Raw genomic sequence first — 20,968 nt, forward strand, 5'->3', positions numbered from 1 at the left:
AAAATGACCTTGAATTAAAGATTCAATGCGGAACAGCAGAATATACCTGTCTACATATAATAACATGACTTCGGGAAGCGGTTTGATCTAATGTAAGGGGGAAATGGAAAGGAGAAATGAGATTATAAGGCTGTGAGTCTCTAAAAAAGAGTCTGGAGGTTGTCAGAAGGAATACCCCTATGTACAACTGAACAGAGTCTAAGAGACAGATAAGGTAGATACAACCCCAGGTATTGGTTCTTTTGAGGGATAAAGAGACCCACGGGTTCTATGGTCATGGCAGAAGGGGTTCACTGCCATGACAGATGGCCCTTCTTTGGAGCTGGTGTTTCTGCGTGATGGAAATGGACTCAGAGGGGATCTCTTTTCACAAGACTTCCATGCTACTTTATTGGAATTGTAGTTGGTGCTGAGTTTAAGATATATGTAGGAGATTTGAATCTCTGGACTGATAATATGACACCCAGGCCCAGAGCCTCAACAGACTTCAGCTCCTACACTTTGACTTATTGGACTTACTCCACTCAGCTAACATGGAGTTGAAGAAGGTCAACCACCACAACATGGAGCCTAGAGTGTCTACAACTAGAAGCGGGAAAGGGTGCATCCAGTACCCATGTGGAATCTAAGCCCTCACTTGACATAGGTGTGCAATGGACACAACCAATCCAACGTCCACAGAGAAAATGTGAAATGGGTGTGGGAACGGTAGCCATGGGGGCTGCTGGGTGTGGGGAACGGGAGGAAGAGATGAGATGTGGAGGCGTTTTCGGGACGTGGAGTTGTCCTGGATAGTGCTTCACGGACAATTACGGGACACTGTAGATCCCCCCAGGGCCCACTGGATGGAACGTGAGAGAGTCTGGGCTATGATGTGGACCATTGACTATGGGGTGCAGTGATGCTCAGAGATGAACTTACCAGGTGCAATGGATGTATCACGATGATGGGAGAGAGTGTTGCTGTGGGGGGAGTGGGGGGCGGGGGCGGTGGGGTTGAATGGGACCTCATATATTTTTTTTAATGTAATTAAAAAATAATAATAATAAATAAATATTAAAAAAAATAATAATAATAATTTGCGACACAAGCAGTTGGTGTCCACTCAGCTTCAGATGTAATTATAGCATTGCCAACCAAGGATACAAAAAATTCTGAACCTAAATTTTATCCCTATCAAAGCAGGAACCATGTTTCAAGTACCTCTATTCTGGGGAACTAGCCAAGGGCTCTCTGGTGAGTCATCTGGAGGGCAGTGAGGTACCCCTTTTTCTGATAAATCTTATGGCATGCTGACAAAGAAGGGGAGGGTCTAGACTTTACTTTAGCCAATCCCTAGCTAGCCAGACAGAAATCCTGAGACATAAGGCAGGAAACACAAACTTATTAGTCTGCCAAAGGGGTGCCGATGCAAAGTACCAAAAATCTGTTGGCTTTTAAAAAAAACTTACTCCCCCTCCCCCATTGTCTGCTTTCTGTGTCTATTCACTATGCATTTCTCTATATCTGCTTGTCTTCTCTTTAGGCAGCACCAGGAACCAATCCTGGGGCCTTCTGGAGTGGGAAAGAGGCCCCCAATTTCTTGCACCACCTCAGCTCCCTGGTCTGCTGCGTATCTTATTGTCTCACCTCTGTCTCTTTTTGTTGCATCATCTTGCTGCGCCAGCTCTCCTCATAGACCAGCGCTCCACATGGGCCAGCAAACCCATGTAGGCCTGCTTGCCTTCACCCAGGAGGCCCCAGGAATCAAACCCTAGACCTCCCACATGGTAGACAGGCCTAACTGCTTGAGCCACATCAGCTTCCCTGTTGGCTTTTATTAAGGGCATTTATTTGGGGTAAAATCTTACAGTTTTAAGGCCCTGAAGAGTCCAACTCAAGGTTGCTTTCTCACCAAAGTCAGTTGCCACGTGTTGAAGCAAGATGGTCGCTGATCTCTCCCTGGTCTCTCCCTTCCCTCCATGCTTCCAGTCTTCTTTCTCTCCTGGTTAAAGCTCAACTCTCAGGGTTTCCTGTATCAGTCTCGCTGTCTTCCCAAGGTCAGCTGTAAGCTATCAGACAAATTGGCCACTTCTTCCTGGGGCTCTAGCTATTTGAGCCTTCTCCTTTCTGTCCCATGGCAGGATCAAAATCAACAAAGTTCTCCCTTCTTCCCTTGTGACTTCTTGAGTGTGTGTCCATTTATATCAGCCCACCAAGGGAGCAGGGACTCAACCTGAGTTACACCTTACTAATGTAACCCAATTGACTTTCCCAAGTAACCTTAATCAGAGGCGCCTGACGGAATTTAATACAATTAAATTTCTTCCCAGAGGAAGAAATTAGTTTACAAACATAATCTTTCTGTTTTTGGGGACGCATAAAAATAATCTCAAACTGTCACAACACAGAAAACCGAAGATTGAAGTTCGACATGTGTCATATCAGCTTAAAGAAACTTCTTTCCTCCCCACTGCACAGAGCTCTAAGGGTTTGCAACCCTTCTGCCCTCATTGCAGTGAAGTATACATACCTGAGGGGGAAAGGCAGCGGGTCAGTGTTTCAAGAGGAAGACTAGAAATTCTTTCATATTTTTCATCTTAAACTGAAGAAATTAAGCTTGACTACTATTTTACATACAGACAAAATTGGCGCCCTCGTGTGGTAGCTAAGTCAGCCGTCGCTACACCATACGTGGCGCTCTGTCGCTCCCACACCTTCATCAGCTTTGGCATAGTGAGACCATTGCTGGGCACCTGTGCCCCACCTACGTGGCTTAATGGCTTAGATTACTAAGGTTTTAACTAAATTATCTCTCACAAAGTGGACAAAAAAACAAAAAAAAATTCTGCAAAGAAACTGCCAGTAGAAGACAGGAGCAAAAAAAAAAAAAAAAGAACATGTCCAAGCTGGAACTTCTTTCTCCCAGAAATGACCTAGTCCTGTCTGACAATACTAATATCTACTCAAAGAATCTGAAATGCTCAGGTAAGCAGTTTAAAATGTGAATTTATACTCACTAGTTTTAATTGATGATTTGTTCCATGAAGTATAAAGTAATGATAGCATGAAGTCTCTGCTCTTCACAAGACAGTAAATGAGTTAATGTGTGAAAAACACTTTGAACAATGTCTGGCACGTAATAAACACCACAAAACTGTTAGCTAAATATTATTATTTTAAAATACTATCTCTTCAACTGTTGCCTTAAAATTAAACAATTTTTAATATTCCAGAATTTCATAGTATATGGATACAATAGTATGATTACATATCAATAAATATGTGAACACAATGGGGGTATATGCTCAAAAATGTTTTTAAAGTGATGATTTAGAGAGAAGGCTCTAGAAATAGTTGTACGAAGGGAAAAAGTGGTGGTGGTCTCTTCCTCCCAGCTGCCTTCCCTGAAGACACAAGTACTCAGCTTTCCTGACGTTCATCTTCCTTTCCCCCACCCAGTCATCAGGCATGATAAGTAACTTGAGGAGGGGCCATATCAACAGCAGGAAAGGAATATCACAAATATGCAAATTCCACTTTGAGTTAATTCTCATGGTTATTTTTACAAAAGGTTTAATATGAGCATGGGATATACTTGCCTTCCCTCCTCACATCCCAAAAAAGGGATTTTCCCTCTACTAAGGAAATGGAGAGTTGTCATATTCTCCTGGTTTCCCACTGTAAACTGCTATACGGTGTAATTTCCATAAATCACCAGACTAGCAGCTCAGCCAGACCTTCGCTGACGTTTCCAGCCAGCTTCCAAGGTATCAACAGGGAGGACAATAATTCAGATTCCAGACTGTCTAAACAGTTCTAGGCATTTCATCCTCAGCGTTTCAACCTTCAGTTTTTCATTTGATCCTCACAATAACAGAGTGAGAGGGAGAAGGATAAGTCAGTGAGGAGGCAGAAACGAGGGAAATTTGAATGACTTTGTGAACATCTTTCCGGGGTCCACAGTCAATGGCTGTGCACTTGGAACTATGGGCATACTGCCTAAATTATTCAGCTATTTTGCTCCCCAGAGTGAAAAAAAGACAAGTCCATACATTTAACTGAGTATATTGCTTCCTTCTTAAGATCCAACAATAGGAAATGTAGATTTCTTTGACTTATTTTCTCTAACATTAGGAGATGTAGGGTAAGTTTATTATGTTTGGTTGTTATTTGTAAATGGCAATTTAGTCACCATATTTTAAAACACTATTAAATAAACATTAAACTAATTTCTAAGAGCTAAATTTCTGACTATAAATTTCACAATGGTTTTGGCTAAATTGTGTTGTGGTTTATTCTAGTTTAGTAAATTAGCTGAGGTATCCTCTCTGACAAGTTAATAAAACACACTTTTAAAGCTATCACATTATAGTTCAAAAACCCCCTAAATTAGCTGACTATAAAAACATAAGTAATCTGACATAATATGCAAATGCAGCTGCAAACCCCACTATTAGAATAACAGCAATAACAACAGATAACATTCACTGAGCAAGTATCACATGCCAGATGCTACTGCAAGTGCTTTTTGTATTCTTAACTCATTTAATTCTATCCACTCTAAGAGGGTAGCAACTATCATGCCCCATTTACAGATGAGGAAACTCAGGCACAAGAAGTTGAGTAACTTGCACCAGGTAACATCTAGTAAGTGGCAGAGCCAGAGTGGTACACACTCAGACATTTGGCTATTCTTATCACAGTTTATGCAAATGATGGTCTCTCAATAATGTATATAAAGAAAGGCACATGGATAATAAAATGAAGAATAGTGTCATTTCAGTTCTGTTCTTCACCTAGGTTGGTAAGGACTGTTACCAGTTTTCTGAGAGCCTACTGCTGAGATGAGCCCAGTGGTTTCTCAGTGAGCCCAAAGTTTCTGTCCCCGGTGGTTACCTGAATAGCTAGGAAGTAAGGGCCAAAACTGTGAAAATGTTCCATACTCCTTTTCACATACCATTATGGCCATGAAGACGGCAGTGAATTTGGGAGCCTAAACCAGGGAAAATGAGTCCTTATATTTTTATTTCATTTTCATTGAAATTCCTAGTCTAATAATTGCAGCTTGAATTTAAACAGAAATAATTGTATCAAGTAAAATTGGATATAATATGAAAATGACCTTGAAAACATTTGTGAGTGAACAAATTCAGGTGGTAGAAGAAAAAAAATCCTACAATATGAAAAACTAACTTTCCAATACTTGTCTATAAATGTTCTATATTAAAAAATTCCTATTCCAGTTTTTTTTTTTAAACTAATGAGACATTTAGGTATTTTTTACTGGTATAACTAAAAGATGTAGTTAAAAGAATGGTAAAATATATTCCAGAAATACTATCAGTCTAAATAAAGTGATTTAGCTCTTTTAAGAGTTAGAGCAAAAAGCCTTATTAGCAATAAAGAGAGTTCCTAAATAATAATAAAGGAACAAACCACTGGGAAGTTATAGTCATTCTACATTTTGTATAAGTACATAATTGCAGAGGCTGGCTTACTCTTCACCAATTTCCTTCTCCTCTTGAGCACAGTTTCATCTATGTTTCTCCACCTCCCTTTAGACGGGAATGGCCAGGTAAGGCAATACGGGCAGATGTGTTGTGCAAGATGTCTTAGTTTGCCAGGCTGTTGTGAAAAAACCACCTATGGGTTGGCTTGAACACAAATTTATTGGCTCTTGGTTTTGAGGCTGGAAGGATGGGCAAGGCTCGCTTTCTCCTGGAGCCTGCAGCATCCTGGTGGTGGCTGCCAGCAATCCGTGGGGGGTTCCTTGGCTTGTGTCTCTGCCTCCTGTTATGCGGTGATGTCCTCTTTTTTCCTAAATTCTGTGATTTCTGGGTTCTCTTTACAATACCTTCTCTACTATGGATTAAGGCCCACTCTAATTTAGTGGGCCATACCTGATATAAAAATAACATCTTAACAGGTCCTATTTATGAATGGGTACATACCCACAGGGATGTGGATAGGGTTAAGAACACGTTTTTGCTGGGGAGCACAATCTACCACACAAGGTTTCCAGGCCTGCCTCAAAGCCTCCTGCACGCTACCTTCCACTTTCTATCTCAGGCACCTGCTGGCTGCACGCAGAGGATTAGCAGATGACCGAGGACCCAGGGACCGCAGAACCACAAGACAGAAAGAGTGCGGGTCCCTGCAGCACCAACCGGAGGAAAGAAGCCACCAACCAGGAGCATGCACTGCTGTGGAGGGCTGCGTGGACAAGAAATAAAACGCCACCGGGTTGAGCCACTGAAACGTGCGGGTTGCCTGGTGAACAGCTGGCGTTGTTATAACTAAAACTTACACACACACACTGGGTCTGCTGTCTTGTTAGGAGATTTTTTACATTTTTCAATAAGATTGAGTAAAAACTGACCATAAACTAGACAAGAGGTTGGCAAACTTCTGAAAAGGACCAGATACTATTTACTATTTTAAGCTTTGTGGAGTACAAACGGTCTCTATTTTTTAAAATATTTTTATTATTTATTTATTTTTAATTTCTCTCCCCTTGCTCCCCCCCTCCCCCCCACCCTAGTTGTCTGTTCTCTGTGTCTATTTGCTGTATGTTCTTTGTCTGCTTCTGTTGTTGTCAGCGGCACGGCAATCTGTGTTTCATTTTGTTGCATCGTCTTGTGTGTCAGTTCTCCGTGTGTGTGCGGCGCCATTCCTGGGCAGGCTGCACTTTCTTTTGCACTGGGCGGCTCTCCTTACGGGCGCACTCCTTGCACGTGGGGCCCCCCTATGCGGGGGACACCCCTGCGTGGCATGGCACTCCTTCCACGCATCAGCACTGCACATGGGCCAGCTCCACACGGGTCAAGGAGGCCTGGGGTTTGACCCGCGGACCTCCCATGTGGTAGACGGACGCCCTAACCACTGGGCCAAGTCTGCTTCCCAAACGGTCTCTATTATGCATTCCTTTTTGTTTGTAATAATGCTCTAAAAATATAAAAAGCATTCTTATGTTGAGGGCTGGACAAAAACTGTCCATGGGCTAGCTCTGACCTGTGGGCCATTGTTTGCTGACCCTGGAAACGGACTACAAAGGAGACTCAAAAATACCAAAGAAGACATGTCATATGGAACATATTCCACAGAATATTTCCACAAAAATACAATGATCTTGGAGATAAATAATGAAAAAGTAGAAAACAAAATAAAGTCCCCCATATGATTGGGTGAGGGGACTGCCAAATAACTTCTTAATCAAAGGAGAAATTTAAAAAATTAGTACTAAATTATGAGATTACTATATTTCAATATTCGAATTATTCTTCCTATCTTTCTGCCTTTTCCAGAGATATTCCTGCCACATTTCTCAACTACTAAAGGCTAAAGCAGCGACATGTTGTGGGAATTACGAATTACAAATATAAACTCTGGGATCTGACTGCCTAGGTTGAATCCAAGTTCCATACTTTCTAGCTGTGTGACTCTGAGCAACTTACCTAACCTCTCTGTGCCTCATTTTCCAAAGATAATAATAGTGCATACTTAGACATATTATAAAGGTTTATGTATATACTATGAGATTAAATGAAGTAAGATTTACAAAAAACTAAGCTCAGTGTCTGGCATATGAGTGCAGAGTACTGTTGCTTAAAAATGATAAAGGAAGAGCAAGTCTTAAGAGAGTACTGCCATTTCCAGTGTTCTTCCCCCTTAAAGCCTTGGGGAAGTCAAATTACAAGGGCAGCCAGGAAAAATTTCCGTCTCTACATGATTTATTTTCCTTTAGCTGTAAGATTTGCCACAGTGGGGAAATCTACTGTGGAATCAAGTTTTAGTTGTGTTTTCAGCTACTACCGACATCTTGGGCAAACGTGGAGTTCAGGGTAAGCGGACACCCACAGAGGAGGAGCTGTAAGGTGACTCCGTCTGACAGTAGCCTTGTCAGAGGTCATCCTGCCTAATCCCTGATAAGAGCTCCATACACCAGAACTAAGAGATAAGAGATTAGAAAGAAAGCACTGTGCTCAGGCGTTAAGAAGTCTAAGTAAATAGAGAGTCTGTGTTTCTGACAAGCACAGACGATAGAGCTTAGTTAAAAACAAAAATTTACAGTAATAAACACAACGAGAGGAATAAAATGCCACTGCTATCGCTTATCATAGCTGACCCGCACCCTAGGGAGCAGACTGCCAGATGAGGGCCAGAAAGAGCCTTCGTTGAAGGTTCTAGGTGAAAGAGTCCTCACAGAGAGAAGATGAAAAGCAGAGAGCTCTTCAGTTCAGAGACTTGAGATGGCCTCTTCTCCTTTCCCTTTTCCCTCTCTCTGCCCCAGTTTGATCCAATTTGTCTTGAATTCCCACAGTGCTTCCCGATCCTCTGCTGAGAAAGATAATGAACTTCCATCTCCCCTGCTGATGAACCTGGCCATGCTGCTGACGCAGCCCTGTCCTGCTATTGTAAGGAGACACTGAGTCAACAGATACTGAAACCATACACTTGGATGTGTTTAGGAAACTGACTTGGAAGGCGTGTGTCCACAAGTCTCATCTTAAGCCAAAAACAATCTCTTCCAAATAGGGACTCACATATGGAAGAAGAAAAAGGAAAAAAAAAAAGCCTTGGTTACCACCACAGTACCCTGAATCTCTCCCACCCACACATCGTACACAGGGCATGCACCTCCTATCTTAGTACTGAGGTTTAAGATGTGCTTATGAGTTAACACTTTCTCCTAAATCAGAGAAGTCATCTGGTATTCTCTTTTTATATTATTCTTAGAAATCCTAGATACTTCAGAATTGAAAAACAAAAGCCCTTGGGAAAGGTGGTTTTTCACCTGCAGATGGTAATCAGCATGATAAATGAAGAACTGTTAAAAACCTTTCAATGCAAAGTAAAGAAAGCCTTGTAATAGTGATGAATTCCCACAAATCCTGATCTGGTTAATTAAAAAGCCTTCCATGGGAGTCTGGGAGTCAGGAAGCTGTTGGGGATAAGATGATGTCTGTAGTGTCCTTTTTTAATTAAAAAAAAATTTTTTTTTTTTCTTTTTTGGCTCCCTTGTCTGTTCACTTGTTTTTTTTTTTTTTTTTTAGGAGGCACCAGGAACTGAATCAGGGACCTCCCACGTGGGAGGCGGGCACTCAACTGCTTGAGCCATATCCGCTCCCTACAGTGTCCTTCCTAAGGGATATGCTTGTGAAAGTGTCTTCTGGAAATGCTAGCATTTTAAATTCCCTTCTCTCCTGGCTACCCACGCCATGCCCCCAAATTAGTGTTGAGAGGCATAGAAAAGTTAAGAGGCTTGCAAACTGCCATATAGTATTACTTCCTATCTGCCCAACTGTGGTCTTATGGTTCTTTACACTTAAAAGTACCCAAATGTGACCAGCAACAAGAAAAGTCCCAACCTTAACTTCCCACTGAAAACAGCCTTTTCTAGAACACATCACATCCACTTCATCAGAGACGGCAACATTTCTCTTCTCTATTTCTCAGAAAAGAAGTGTTTATTATTTATTTATAATAACTAGATCCATTGCAGAGTGATTTATAAGGGAGAAGAGAATAATTCAATCATATCTCCTCGCATTACTTTCAGACTAAAATACTACATTACAGAAAATGTAAAAAAAAATTTTATTTGTACCCCTTGTAAGTTTTTTGGCTTCGTTCAAATGCTGCTTCTTCAGCTTCTGACAGTTTACTTTATATGTAGATGGAACCTAAAATTAATCTGTGTTTTCTTTCTTATTAGTAAAGAGCCACTGTTAAGAGGTCAGCCAAACATAGGAAATGACACGGCTGGACTAAATGCCTCATGGAAGCGAGCAGAGGCAGAATAGAGTGCTACATTATTTTATTCACCAATTTTTTAAAAAGTTAGTTTTAAGACAGGAGTTGATTTCTTTGGCTAAAACACTACCTGTATTCATAAGATAAAATCATTATAAACTGACATGGAAGGTGGCTTAAGTTGCCTTAAAAATCTTTATTCCAACGAATTACGATCTATAGTAAGGAAAAGTCACTTCATTGCTACCCAGCTCCCCTACTGCCCCTCGATATAAGAAATGTCATCAAACATAGTCACAGTTCTACTTAATTTCTCTGCACGTCAGTCACGTGTCTTCCTCTTTTCTTCGTGAATTCCACGTCATTTTACAGGTAGACTTAGGTTTCCTTCAATCTCCAAGGAAGGTAAAGGTGATAGTATACCTGAACGAAGTCTTGTGAAAGTACATATTTTGACTTTATTAAGTTTATTGAGGATGGAGAAGTCAAGAAAGGAGGAGGATATCAAGTGTATGCATTCTGGAAGGAGCCCAAGCATCTTCATTTTGTCATCTTTCATGCCTCTCAACACTCTGTTTGCAAATAAAATAATGCCATTATTTATCCCGCTGAACCATTACTTGTTAAAACAGTATTTGCCCATTTTTTCTGGGCCTTTCTGTGACATTGGCATAGTTACCCGCTCTTCGTGAAGCTCTTCTCTCTCCTTGGAGCTTCTGGAAACCTGCTGTCACCAGGCCTCTGCCCTGTACTGCTCTCACCTGTGAACTCTGCTGGGTCTAAGGCGTCAACTATAACCACTGGACTCACAAAATCTTGATCTAAACCTTCCTAGACTCATTCCTGGAGCTTCAAACCTTTATTTCTAAATTTCCAAAAAGCACTTACACCTGGAATATTAGAATGAGTACACTCAAAACTCTAGTCCCCATCTCTGTGCACCCCTTCACCTTTAAACCCGTACTTGCTCCTGCAGTCCACCTTTACGTGACCAGAACCCAGCAGCGGAAGCCTGGAATTGAGGAGACATCCTCGACACCTCCCTGTCCCAAGCACCCAAGCCCCCTCAATTGAGCCCTCCCACCATCTCTTCTGAGCCTGTCCCTTGCTCTAATCACAGCCTCATTTCAAGTCTGCATCATTTCTCATCTGGATTACTGCACAAGTCTCCTCGCCAGAAACACAGCCTCCTGGTTCTCCTCTCCCACTGCCGTCACCGCCTTGCTCAAATGTAAGTCGGATTCCATTTATGCCCTTGCATGAAATCATTCAATTGAAATCCCACTTTATCAAGGAATTCGATGTTCCTCGTGCTTCTCCTGTCTTGTCACCCTCCAAGCTCCCACACGTGCTCCAGAACACAAGACATGCCTTCATGCGCTCATGCTTCTGTGTCTTTTCAAATGTGAGCTCCCGTCAGGAACACTCTTATCTCCCATTTGCTTGGCTACCTCCTATTCACTTTTTAGCCATAGCTCCAATGCCACATTCTCCAGGAAACCTCCCCTAAGCTGACTCAGTCCCTCTTTTCTCTTGCCTCAAGTACCTGTGGCCAATCTGAGTCAGGCTTCCATGCAATCTGGGGATTTTTTTTTTTTTTAATATTTCTTCTAAAACTCTTTCCCTTGTGGTGCCCTTGCCTGCTTACTATTCCTCCCCACTCAACTTGGCTCCAGGAGGTGGGCACTGCATCATGTTTATCGCCTTATCCTCGATGCCTAGCATGCAGTCAGTGCACAATACGTGTTCACTGGGTGAAAATTCACCAAGGGGACAGGGTGGGGTCTGCCTTATTCGTCTACCACCGATGTCGTCTTCCCCTGGGTCCTATCTGTAACTACCCTTCCGTAAGGACCACCATATTTGAGTTTTACAGTTAAGGGAATGTCTTCTAGATGGGAAAAATCACAGGCCTCTCTTAACCAGGGCATCCTCTGCTAATAAACTACTGCTGCAGAGTAGAAGCCAAAGTCATGGCAAGAGCCTTCACGATCCTACAAGACTGCCTCACCCCATTCCACTACCTTTTGGATGACATCTGCAATCCGTGCCTGACCATCTCTGCTCCTGCATGTTGGCCTCCATGATGCTCCATGAGAACGCCAGACCTGGTCGGTCCTGCCTCAGGGTCTTTGTACTCGCTTTTCCTCTGCCTAGAATGTTAGAATGCTGTTCCTCCAAGTGACTGCATAGCTCCATCCCTTATCTTTGGGTCTTTACCCATGTCACTTTCTCAGTGATGCCTTCTATAAAAATCCCTACCCTCTAACCCCCACCTTGGACTTCCTACTCCTGCTTCCTTTGATTTTCTCCACAGTAATTATCATCTGGCATACTACATATATTAATTGTTTGTCTCCCTCATGACTGTAGCTCCTTGGGGGAAGGGATTTTTGTCTGTTATATTCACTGCTGAGTCCTCAGTATCTTGTTCCCAGTGCACAGCAAGCACTCAGTAGATATTTGTGCAATGGTCAATCTGGCATGCAAAATGCTGATTTTCAAGTTTTTAAAAAGCAGCAAAGGGAAGCGGACTTGGCCCAGTCGTTAGGGCATTCGTCTACCACAAGGGAGGTCCGCGGGTCAAACCCCGGGCTTCCTGACCGGTATGGAGCTGGCCCATGAGCAGTGCTGATGCACGCAAGGAGTGCCCTGCCATGCAGGGGTGTCCCCCGCGTAGGGGAGCCCTGCGCACAAGCAGTGAGCCCCATGAGGAGAGCCGCCCAGCACAAAAGAAAGTGCAGCCTGCCCAGGAACGGTGCCGCACACATGGAGAGCTGACACAGCAAGATGACGCAACAGAAAGAAACACAGATTCTCGTGCTGCTGACAACAACAGAAGCGGACAAAGAAGACACAGCAAATAGACACAGAGAACAGACAACCGGGGTGGGGGGGGGGGAGGGGAAGGGGAGAGAAATAAATAAATAAATAAATCTTTAAAAAAAAAAAAAAAAGGCAGCATGGCTCTGGCCTAAAACTCTAAGTAGCCTACTACGTAAGGCAGAAAGAAGTGAAGCTTCTGTGGCTGAAGCAGGACATGGAGGGCTGGGGTCTGCCCCACTCAGCCCAACACCTCCTTGCCGCCTCCTGGAGCATGGACCCCACAGAGATTCAAAGGCGGCACAGCGAGCATCCCGGCTCCATCCTGATGCGCTTAGCACAGGTTTCATTGTTCTTGAGGACAGGAGGTTAAAAAATTACCCTGGCTCCCTTTCTAGGGGGAACTTAGCAATGAGGAAAAACACTATCACCAACTGGCAATGGACCACGTGTTGGACTGACTCAATTTAGGGAAATCACTAATAAGGAACCAGTCTGCTTATATCTCAGTGGCAGGAAGGAAATATAAGAGGAAAGAGCAACATTAAGTCAGCAATACCCATATCCAATTATTATTAATACTTCACATTTCCAGAGCTCTTTTCCAAAATAACTCAATCTCCCAAATAATCCTATCAAGTAGGTTTGGAAGAAACAGTTTAAGCTCTAGTTACAAATGAATAAACAGAACAATTCAGAGTATTATCTGCATAGAATGATGGAAGTGGGACTGGTTTCAGAATAACAGTCACTTATGCCAATTTAGGATTTCATAATTAAATCACTGACTCAATACTTTACATGGACTATTGGATGTAATACTTTCAACCAGCCTGTTTCTGTCATATTTGGAAGTTAGGACCAGTATGATTTATTTTTATAGAAGGGAAAACTGAAGGTCAAAGAATAAATAACAATCCCTCAATTAAATAGCTATTAAGTGGAATACTGCTCCAAGCTGTCTTACTCCAGAGCCTGTGCATTTAGCCACTACTATTTTAGGCTGCCCATAAGGGTCCTCAGCTCTGGCTCTTTGGGAAGATCTTCTAGTAAATACTGGAGAGGCCTATCAATGCTTCTTTCAGCCTTGAGAACAACTATAACTGACCAGTCTCCATAGGTCACTGTGTTTTCTAGCTCTAAGGTAAACAAGTACTAATAAAAGAAATCAGTTCTTTTATTATTCCATGAGCATACATGCAATGAGACCCTATTTTGTAGACTAAGCAGAGATTTCCACATTCTTTAAAATCCTATAAAAACGTATAGACAGAAATATCCTCAAGATGATAAGAATAAATATCACATTTGGGCCATCCCATTCAGTATCTCCTGACATTCCCAGTGAACACCTTTCTGTAAGAATAAATGACCGGCGGAGAGCAAGAGAGAGTTCAGATCATTTCCTACTCCTTTCTAAGAGATTTTTCAGCACTTCTCAAGGATCTATCTGCTTTATTCGCCAGGTACTGGAGAGAGAACAGCTTTGTGGTTTGTGAACAAGGCACTTGGTCTGCAGGGCACCACATAAGCTGCACAGGCTTTGGGCCAATTGAAACTGGATTTGGAAGAGCATCAGGCACAGGCAGCTGAACAACCAGAGCAATCATGCAAAGGGAAGACAGGGCAAAGTTGCAGTGAGGCTCTAAGGTGGGGGCTCTTAACCAGGGGTCCAAGGACTTCCAAGGGGTCTACGGGAAGATTTCAGGGGATCCGGGAGCGTGAATTGAAAAAAAAAAAAAAATCAACTTATTATCTTTATATTCTCTGACCTCTGACTGAAATCTAGCATTTCCTTCACTTATGAATGTATGCAATGAATAAATTCCAGTAGGAGTCATTTCACCAGACTTGGCAAAAGGGTCTGTGGAACAAAAAAAGGTTAAGAACCCCCTGCTCAAATAGCGAGTTATTTTCACCCCTCGTGAGAGGGTTCAGGACTGCTTGCTGCACAAAAACAAAGAAGTGGCTTCTTGGAAATCTACATAAGATCTAAGCATTTTATTTACATTAAAGTGTTAAAACCTAAACACAAGCTCTTCATACGCTTGTCACTTTGGCTCTGAACATATAAGGCCCTGAGTACAGACAGACCTGCCACTGCACTATCTCTGAGGACACTGCTTTTCTCTCTTCCGTTGTGGACCCTGGATCAAGCCCTGGCATCTTCAATTGGGGCCAGCATGTGCACTGCTGCTCCCTCCTGAGAAGGCAGGGAAAGGAGGGTCTTACCGAATTCTCCTTCAGTTGCAGCCCTTCCCCGTTGGGAAGGGAGGACCTTCTCTTGGACGAGTTCCTGTTTGGGGTTGAGGCAACGGTGCCTGCTTTCTTCTTCACGGTGAGCACCTCGCAGCTGGCTTGGTCTTCGTTGTGAGTGCTCTTCCCGGCATTGATCACCCTGGAGAAGAAGGCAGATGAGCGGGTTAGACAGAGACGTGGGCGGCGCTGAAAGCTTAGTTCTGTCTCAAGGGCCGGCCGAAGCACTGCACGAATGGCGCGAAACTAAAGCTCCGCTTCATGCCAAAGGCCTTTATGGTCTGGGTATTTTATGTTCCTGAATAAACCTAGTTCTCTCTGTCTAAATGGAATTCTATTCACACACTAAAACATCTACGGAAGAAGTTGCCTTTAGCTCAGTTCACCTTCACACGCATCTAGCAGATGTGCTCAACACCCCCAAGCCATTCTAGTCAAAACACACAAGACAAGCACTCTTTCAGGTTAATTTGGAATCCGCACTTTTCGGCCATTACACTGAAGACGGGTCGTTTCTCCAAGCAATGAAGAGTAAAGCCATCATCAAGCTTATCGCAGTACAGGGCAATAATTTACAGCACATTGTAAAACCCGAGGGCGCAGAGAACCATATTTCATGACTGCTATGCTCACTTGCACTTGACCCACAGGGAAGTATGTAGAGGTTTACTTCTTTTTAAGTAGTTTTACTCTATCTTTTCCCTTGTAGAATAGCACTCATCGCAATATATTGCACACTTGATTATAGGGCCTTCGGATTTAAACACCCAAGCAGATAATCATATGTCACGGCTGAGATGGCTTTGACCTAATTATCAACCATCTTGAGCCTAGGAATGTTTCAGGAAAAGATGCTACGTCGTTCACACATCTTATTCTGTTCCAGGTGACTGCAAACTGAACTCTAGTGTTTCAGCACTGTTTTCTTATTAAGTAATGAAGCAGCAGCTAAATTAGATTTCCCAAAAGGGAGCTCTCCTTGACTTGCCATTGGCTGTGCTGTCTTCCCAAAACTTCAACAGTGTCACAGCAGGTGATCGAGTAATTGTGGAGGATATAGAACTCAGCAAGGAAAGAAAAAGTGCTCTTTAAAGGTAAGATAAATGGAAGTGCAGCCTATAAGCGCACTGCATGCACTGCTCTAGAGTCTGGCTGTGCATCTTCCTAACAGTTAACTTAAAGAGGGCTGTTTTCCAATGACTTTTATTTTAATGTTTTATTGTGAAATAATTATAAACTCACAGTAAATTGAATAGCACAGAGAACCCCATGTGACCTTTAGCCAGCCTCCCACAAGGGAAACCTCTTACATAACAGGTACAATATCAAAACCAGGACGTTGCCATCGGCACAATACTGCCAACCAGATTACAGACCTTGTTCAGGTTTCACCAGTTTTCACATCAAATATCTTTTAGTATTGAAAATTGTACAGATGTCCCTAAGCCAACACATACATGCCACGACCTAAGAGGAAACTGAGAGCACACTGAGGTTGAATGCCACAAGCTCTAAGGGAGTGTGTTTCAGTCTTCTGACATACCCTGACGATCTGTGGAGGTGTTTTACTCCACATTTACTTTTTAAATGTATATACTTATTTTAAAAAAAGAATTTGCAACAGTAATTTAATAAACCTTTTACCTTTTCAATTGACCAGTATTGCCTTGATTGCAAGAACTGTTAAAATGCAAACAAAAAAATTATCATCATCTGGAACTACTTAGTGTGTTCTTAGAAAAAGATAAGAGTCATCTATTATCTTCTCTACTTGAAATTTCTGCATTAATAAAAACTGTTCTTGCTGGGTTGTTTTTTTTCCCAAATTTCAATTTTAGCACACTTGCATTAATTTTCCTTTCAGTCAATCAATTTACATATTATAGGTTTTTATAAGACTTCTTTTAAAAAAAAAAACAGATTGTTGCTTACAAAGTCTGAAAGCCACAGGGCCTGGGGGCCCAGGTAAAGAGGTAGGGAGCCCTGCTGATCTTGATGGGATCAAATCTACCTTCCGCATTTATCATACACTCTGGAGTTCTGTGGTGGATGAAGCGTTCAAGATCTCTTTTCCTGTCCTACATTCACCCTCTCTCCTCTAAGAAGACAGCATCATATGGCTGAAGAATAACGTGGAATTCTTGAGGACACAGTGGGGTTACCTGCATGACAACTGCCAATGCTCACACTGCCCAGTTAAGCAGCTTGCCCGGTTCCAGGGCCAGGGGGTGGTGCAGCTGGGATTCAGAATCCCACCCAACCTCCTCCTACCATGCCACAGGGACGCCTGCCTCAGCCTGTGGCAGACTGAGCGGAACTGTAGGAGGAAACTCGCAGCAGAAGTGGTTAACTACGGGGAGGGGAAGTGCTCGCCTTTATTTCTCTGGCTGTTGGAAGGTTCCGGCAAAGGGTCCAGGGATGGCTCAGATCTGTCGTCCCTAGAGAAGCTGTGCTCCACCGAGGCCCGTCACCAGGGGTTTGCAGCTGCTGCTCATGACTTTATCCAGAGAATATCCAATTATCTGGAGTTTTCCTTTTATGTCTGTCCTTGGAGAACCAAGCCAGGCAGAAAAGGGAGAAGAGGAGAACCTCTTCTCAGCATTGGTAGTGACTTTTCAAGCAAAATGTTTGGGGTGGTTGACTTGCTGGATCATGATGTTATTCCACCATGGTCTCCCGAGTGGGTATCTTCCTTAAGGAAAGTGGATGGAAGTGGAGGTGTGGCTGAGAAAACCAGTTCATGACAGCCATCTCCACCGTCCTCTCCTCTGTACAAGATGCTAGCTACTATTTCTGGAGCCTGGCATCACTCTGACCACGGACACCTAAATTTGTGCTGTAGTCAGGTGTTTTTAACAAAAAAACTCGCTGATCTCCAACAGCTACATGCCAGGCTGACTTAGCTCTACTGCCATTTTCCAGTTGTCAACATAAATCACAAATCACCGTCTCTTTAAAGTGTTTTACCTGCTACCCGTTTAGTAAACACCAAGAGGCCCTAGAATGCACAACCCCCATATTTTATGCCTGAGAAACCTGGTTCTGGAAGACCATGACTTGTTCAAGGTCACACAGCTAAATATGGCAGAACTGTGAGCACAGTCGTGAGGTCTGAGCTCTTTCTGCTTCAGCTCTCACGTTGTTTTATTTTCCTATTGTGCATCTATTCTTGTCGGCATTTGGTTCAGAGGACTGTACTGCAGTGACTCATCGAAGTCAGAGAACTGCGAAGCAGCAATCACTAGTGACCTTACTTTGCCATTTCACGTTGAATACAGCTTGTGAACGGCACTAACGAAATATCAAAAAGTCAGAAATGTCAAGCTAGTGGGGAGACAGCAGCTCCAACCCTGGAAGCCTGTTTGGTCAGATATCTGATTATTATCTGGATGATAAAAGCATATTAATTTAATGCCACTGCTGTTTTTTTTTTAAACACACAACTCTTATACAATATTTAATATTATTTCAAATTCCTTACTTCACATATCCTTAATAGAAAGATTAGATTTTTCTAGATTACTTTGATTATAAAAAGTTTCCTCTCTAGCAGTTTAATATTTTATTTAGTTCTTCAAAGGCAAATGCTTTATTTACTAAATGCAAATGAAATCTTTAATTCCTCTAAAAGCAAATTGAGAAAAACTGTTTCCCAAGCTGAAAAGCATCAGGGTAAGGGATTTTCTTTAAATGTAATCATAGCTATTATCAGTAGCTACATTTACTCCTTATCTTTTGCTCCAGCATAAAGTCAGCACTATCTTAAGATCAGCAGGAAAGAATATAAAATGAACATTCTTTGTTTAAATAATACCTACCTATGATGCTTATTTTAAAGACTTAAAAACAAAATGCTGGTGGATTGCAGGCATAGCAATCAAATAACTTTGATGAAGTTATTTTCCAATTTCCTACAAAGAAGGAAAATACCTCTTTTTTTTTTTTTAAATCTTCTTTAAAGTTAAACTGAAAGTGATAAAACATAGTAGTTAATAGCAAGGGATATATCACTAGAACACAGCACGTAAGAGGTGCTCAATTAATGTTTGTTCAATAAATGAAATCAGATAGAAACCAACTCTGCCTTTTCCTAGATATAGAGTAATGATAGTATCTTGCATTTGTTGAGCACTAACTATGTACCAGGGACTGTCGTAAGCATTTTACATATATTAATCGGCATTTAATCCCCACCAATCCCCTTTCTAGAGAGGAGCCATAGCTAGTGAGAGCTAGAGCATTTGGTTAGGTTATTTAACTTCTGCAAACCTCAGTTTACTTAACTGTATTTCATGGATTAAATTCTATGAGTCACTAAGCTAGGTCTTTGTATATTGTGTGTATTGGGGATGTGTTTTAGTCATCTAAATTGAATATTCAGGTAATTTTGAAGTTTGGATTAGAATTCAGGTGGGAGAAATTTTGGGGGATGCATGATCTATGTTACCAGAAAGGGAAAATATAGCTATGGTCTCTGCAATTTGGAAAAATTACAACCAATTTATTTAGCTCTTAGAAGAACATGACACATCTGCCCTGGTAGATAGAGAAACGGCAAAATTAAATTCACCTATGTACTCTTCTAACCTGACAACATTCAATGGAACCAAAACAAATTTTTCCCCCTATAAAAATAGGTAAACACAGAATTTGAAGGCATTGGAGGTAAAAAATCTTATGTATATATCAGATGCAGCTTAAAGCCATGGCTGAAATATTAAGACTGAGCATGACTGTGAGATCATACAATAGCAGAACCTAACTAAAAAGAGTAAGTGATTCATTCCATACTACAGACATAATCTTGGAAAACTAATTTTCTTTCTTTCTGTTTGTGAAATACTCCACTACCTGAATTTCAGCAGAAAAGTCCTGCTTTTAATTGTATCTGTTAAATTTTCAAGTGATCTTCCTTCTTACTTGCCCATCAACTTGACTCCAACAACACTCACTTGACACAGCTGATCCCTATTACTAAGTACCGACAAGTATTCTCAAGTAGTTAGTCCTCGTCAGGAAAGTCACTGGCCCAGGGAACCCACAACAGAGCAGTTTTCAAAAGGATTTACAGAAGGCAACTGAACTGGTCAGTCATCAAGAGATATTCATGATTCACATGTATCTTTTAATTCTTTTTGAAAAAGATTTAATTTATTTTTCCCCCTTCCCCTCCTCCTGCCCTGCTGTTTTTGCTGTGTCCATTTACTGTGCGATATTCCGTATCTATTTCTCTTTTTTTGTCTTCCCTTCTTGTCTTTCTCTGCTAGGATTCACCGGGATTTGATCCTGGGGACCCGTGATGTGGAGAGAGGTTCCCTGTCAATTGCGCTGCAACAGTTCCTGGTCTCTGCTGTGCTTCACCTTGACTCTCCCCTTCATCTCTTTGGATGCTTCATCATCTTGTTGCATGACTCACTTGCATGGCACTGGCTCACCACGTGGGTGCTTGTGCAGGCACACTTCCTCTTGTTTTTTCACCAGGAGGCCCCAGGGATCGAACCCGGGTCCTCCCATATGGTAGCCATTATCATTTGAGCCACATCCTTCCCTGACATTTATTTTTATTGAAGGGTTCCCATGTACCATTTACTTGGTAAACATGTGACAGGCATCAAGTCATTAAATGCCAACTCCCCCCTTCCCCCAGGAGAGTGCAGAAGTCAGGAACAGGGACAATGGTCAGAGAGACCTTGAATTCAGTCTCTACTAATTATAGCTCTAGCTGTGTGTTCTTGGGCAAGTGACTTTTCCCTTTACAATGGGGATGAAAATAGCCCCTTTTCATCATAGAAGAGTGGTGAGGATTAAAAGATAGAGCAGGACCAGCACACAGTGAGTTCAATATATGTTCTTTAATACTAATACATAAAATCCAAATCTAGCTGCCTCTTCTGTTGGGACCTGGGGACCTTAGGCAGTCGTGCAAGTTAGAGGGCAATCTCTTTCTCCTGTCCGTCAGCATCCTTCTGCCAGCCTCAGGACGCAGGGCTGTCTCCAGGCATCTACAACCCTTGAGTCGCGTGTCACCATGTGACACTCCCCAGGACAGGGACCTTGGGTAAGTCCTGTCACTCCTCTGGGCTCTCCTCTCAAAGTTGTTGAAATGTTCCAACCACTTATTGACGTGCTCTGTACATAGGAAAGCACCCAGTAG

General features: G+C 42.3%; 1 protein-coding gene across 3 annotated transcripts in view; it reads right to left on the reverse strand.

The window, feature by feature from the left end:
- PPM1H (protein phosphatase, Mg2+/Mn2+ dependent 1H) overlaps positions 1-20,968 on the reverse strand; it is a 320,891-nt gene that overhangs the window by 195,000 nt on the left and 104,923 nt on the right. For all 3 annotated transcript variants that reach the window (XM_058308360.2, XM_058308359.1, XM_071218925.1), the window contains exon 2: positions 14,791-14,956. In XM_058308360.2, coding sequence (XP_058164343.1) covers positions 14,791-14,956 — 166 coding nt within the window. The remainder of the gene's footprint in view (positions 1-14,790; positions 14,957-20,968) is intronic.

This window comes from Dasypus novemcinctus, chromosome 12, assembly GCF_030445035.2.
Source record: "Dasypus novemcinctus isolate mDasNov1 chromosome 12, mDasNov1.1.hap2, whole genome shotgun sequence".
In the NCBI taxonomy this organism is placed as follows: Eukaryota; Metazoa; Chordata; class Mammalia; order Cingulata; family Dasypodidae; genus Dasypus; species Dasypus novemcinctus.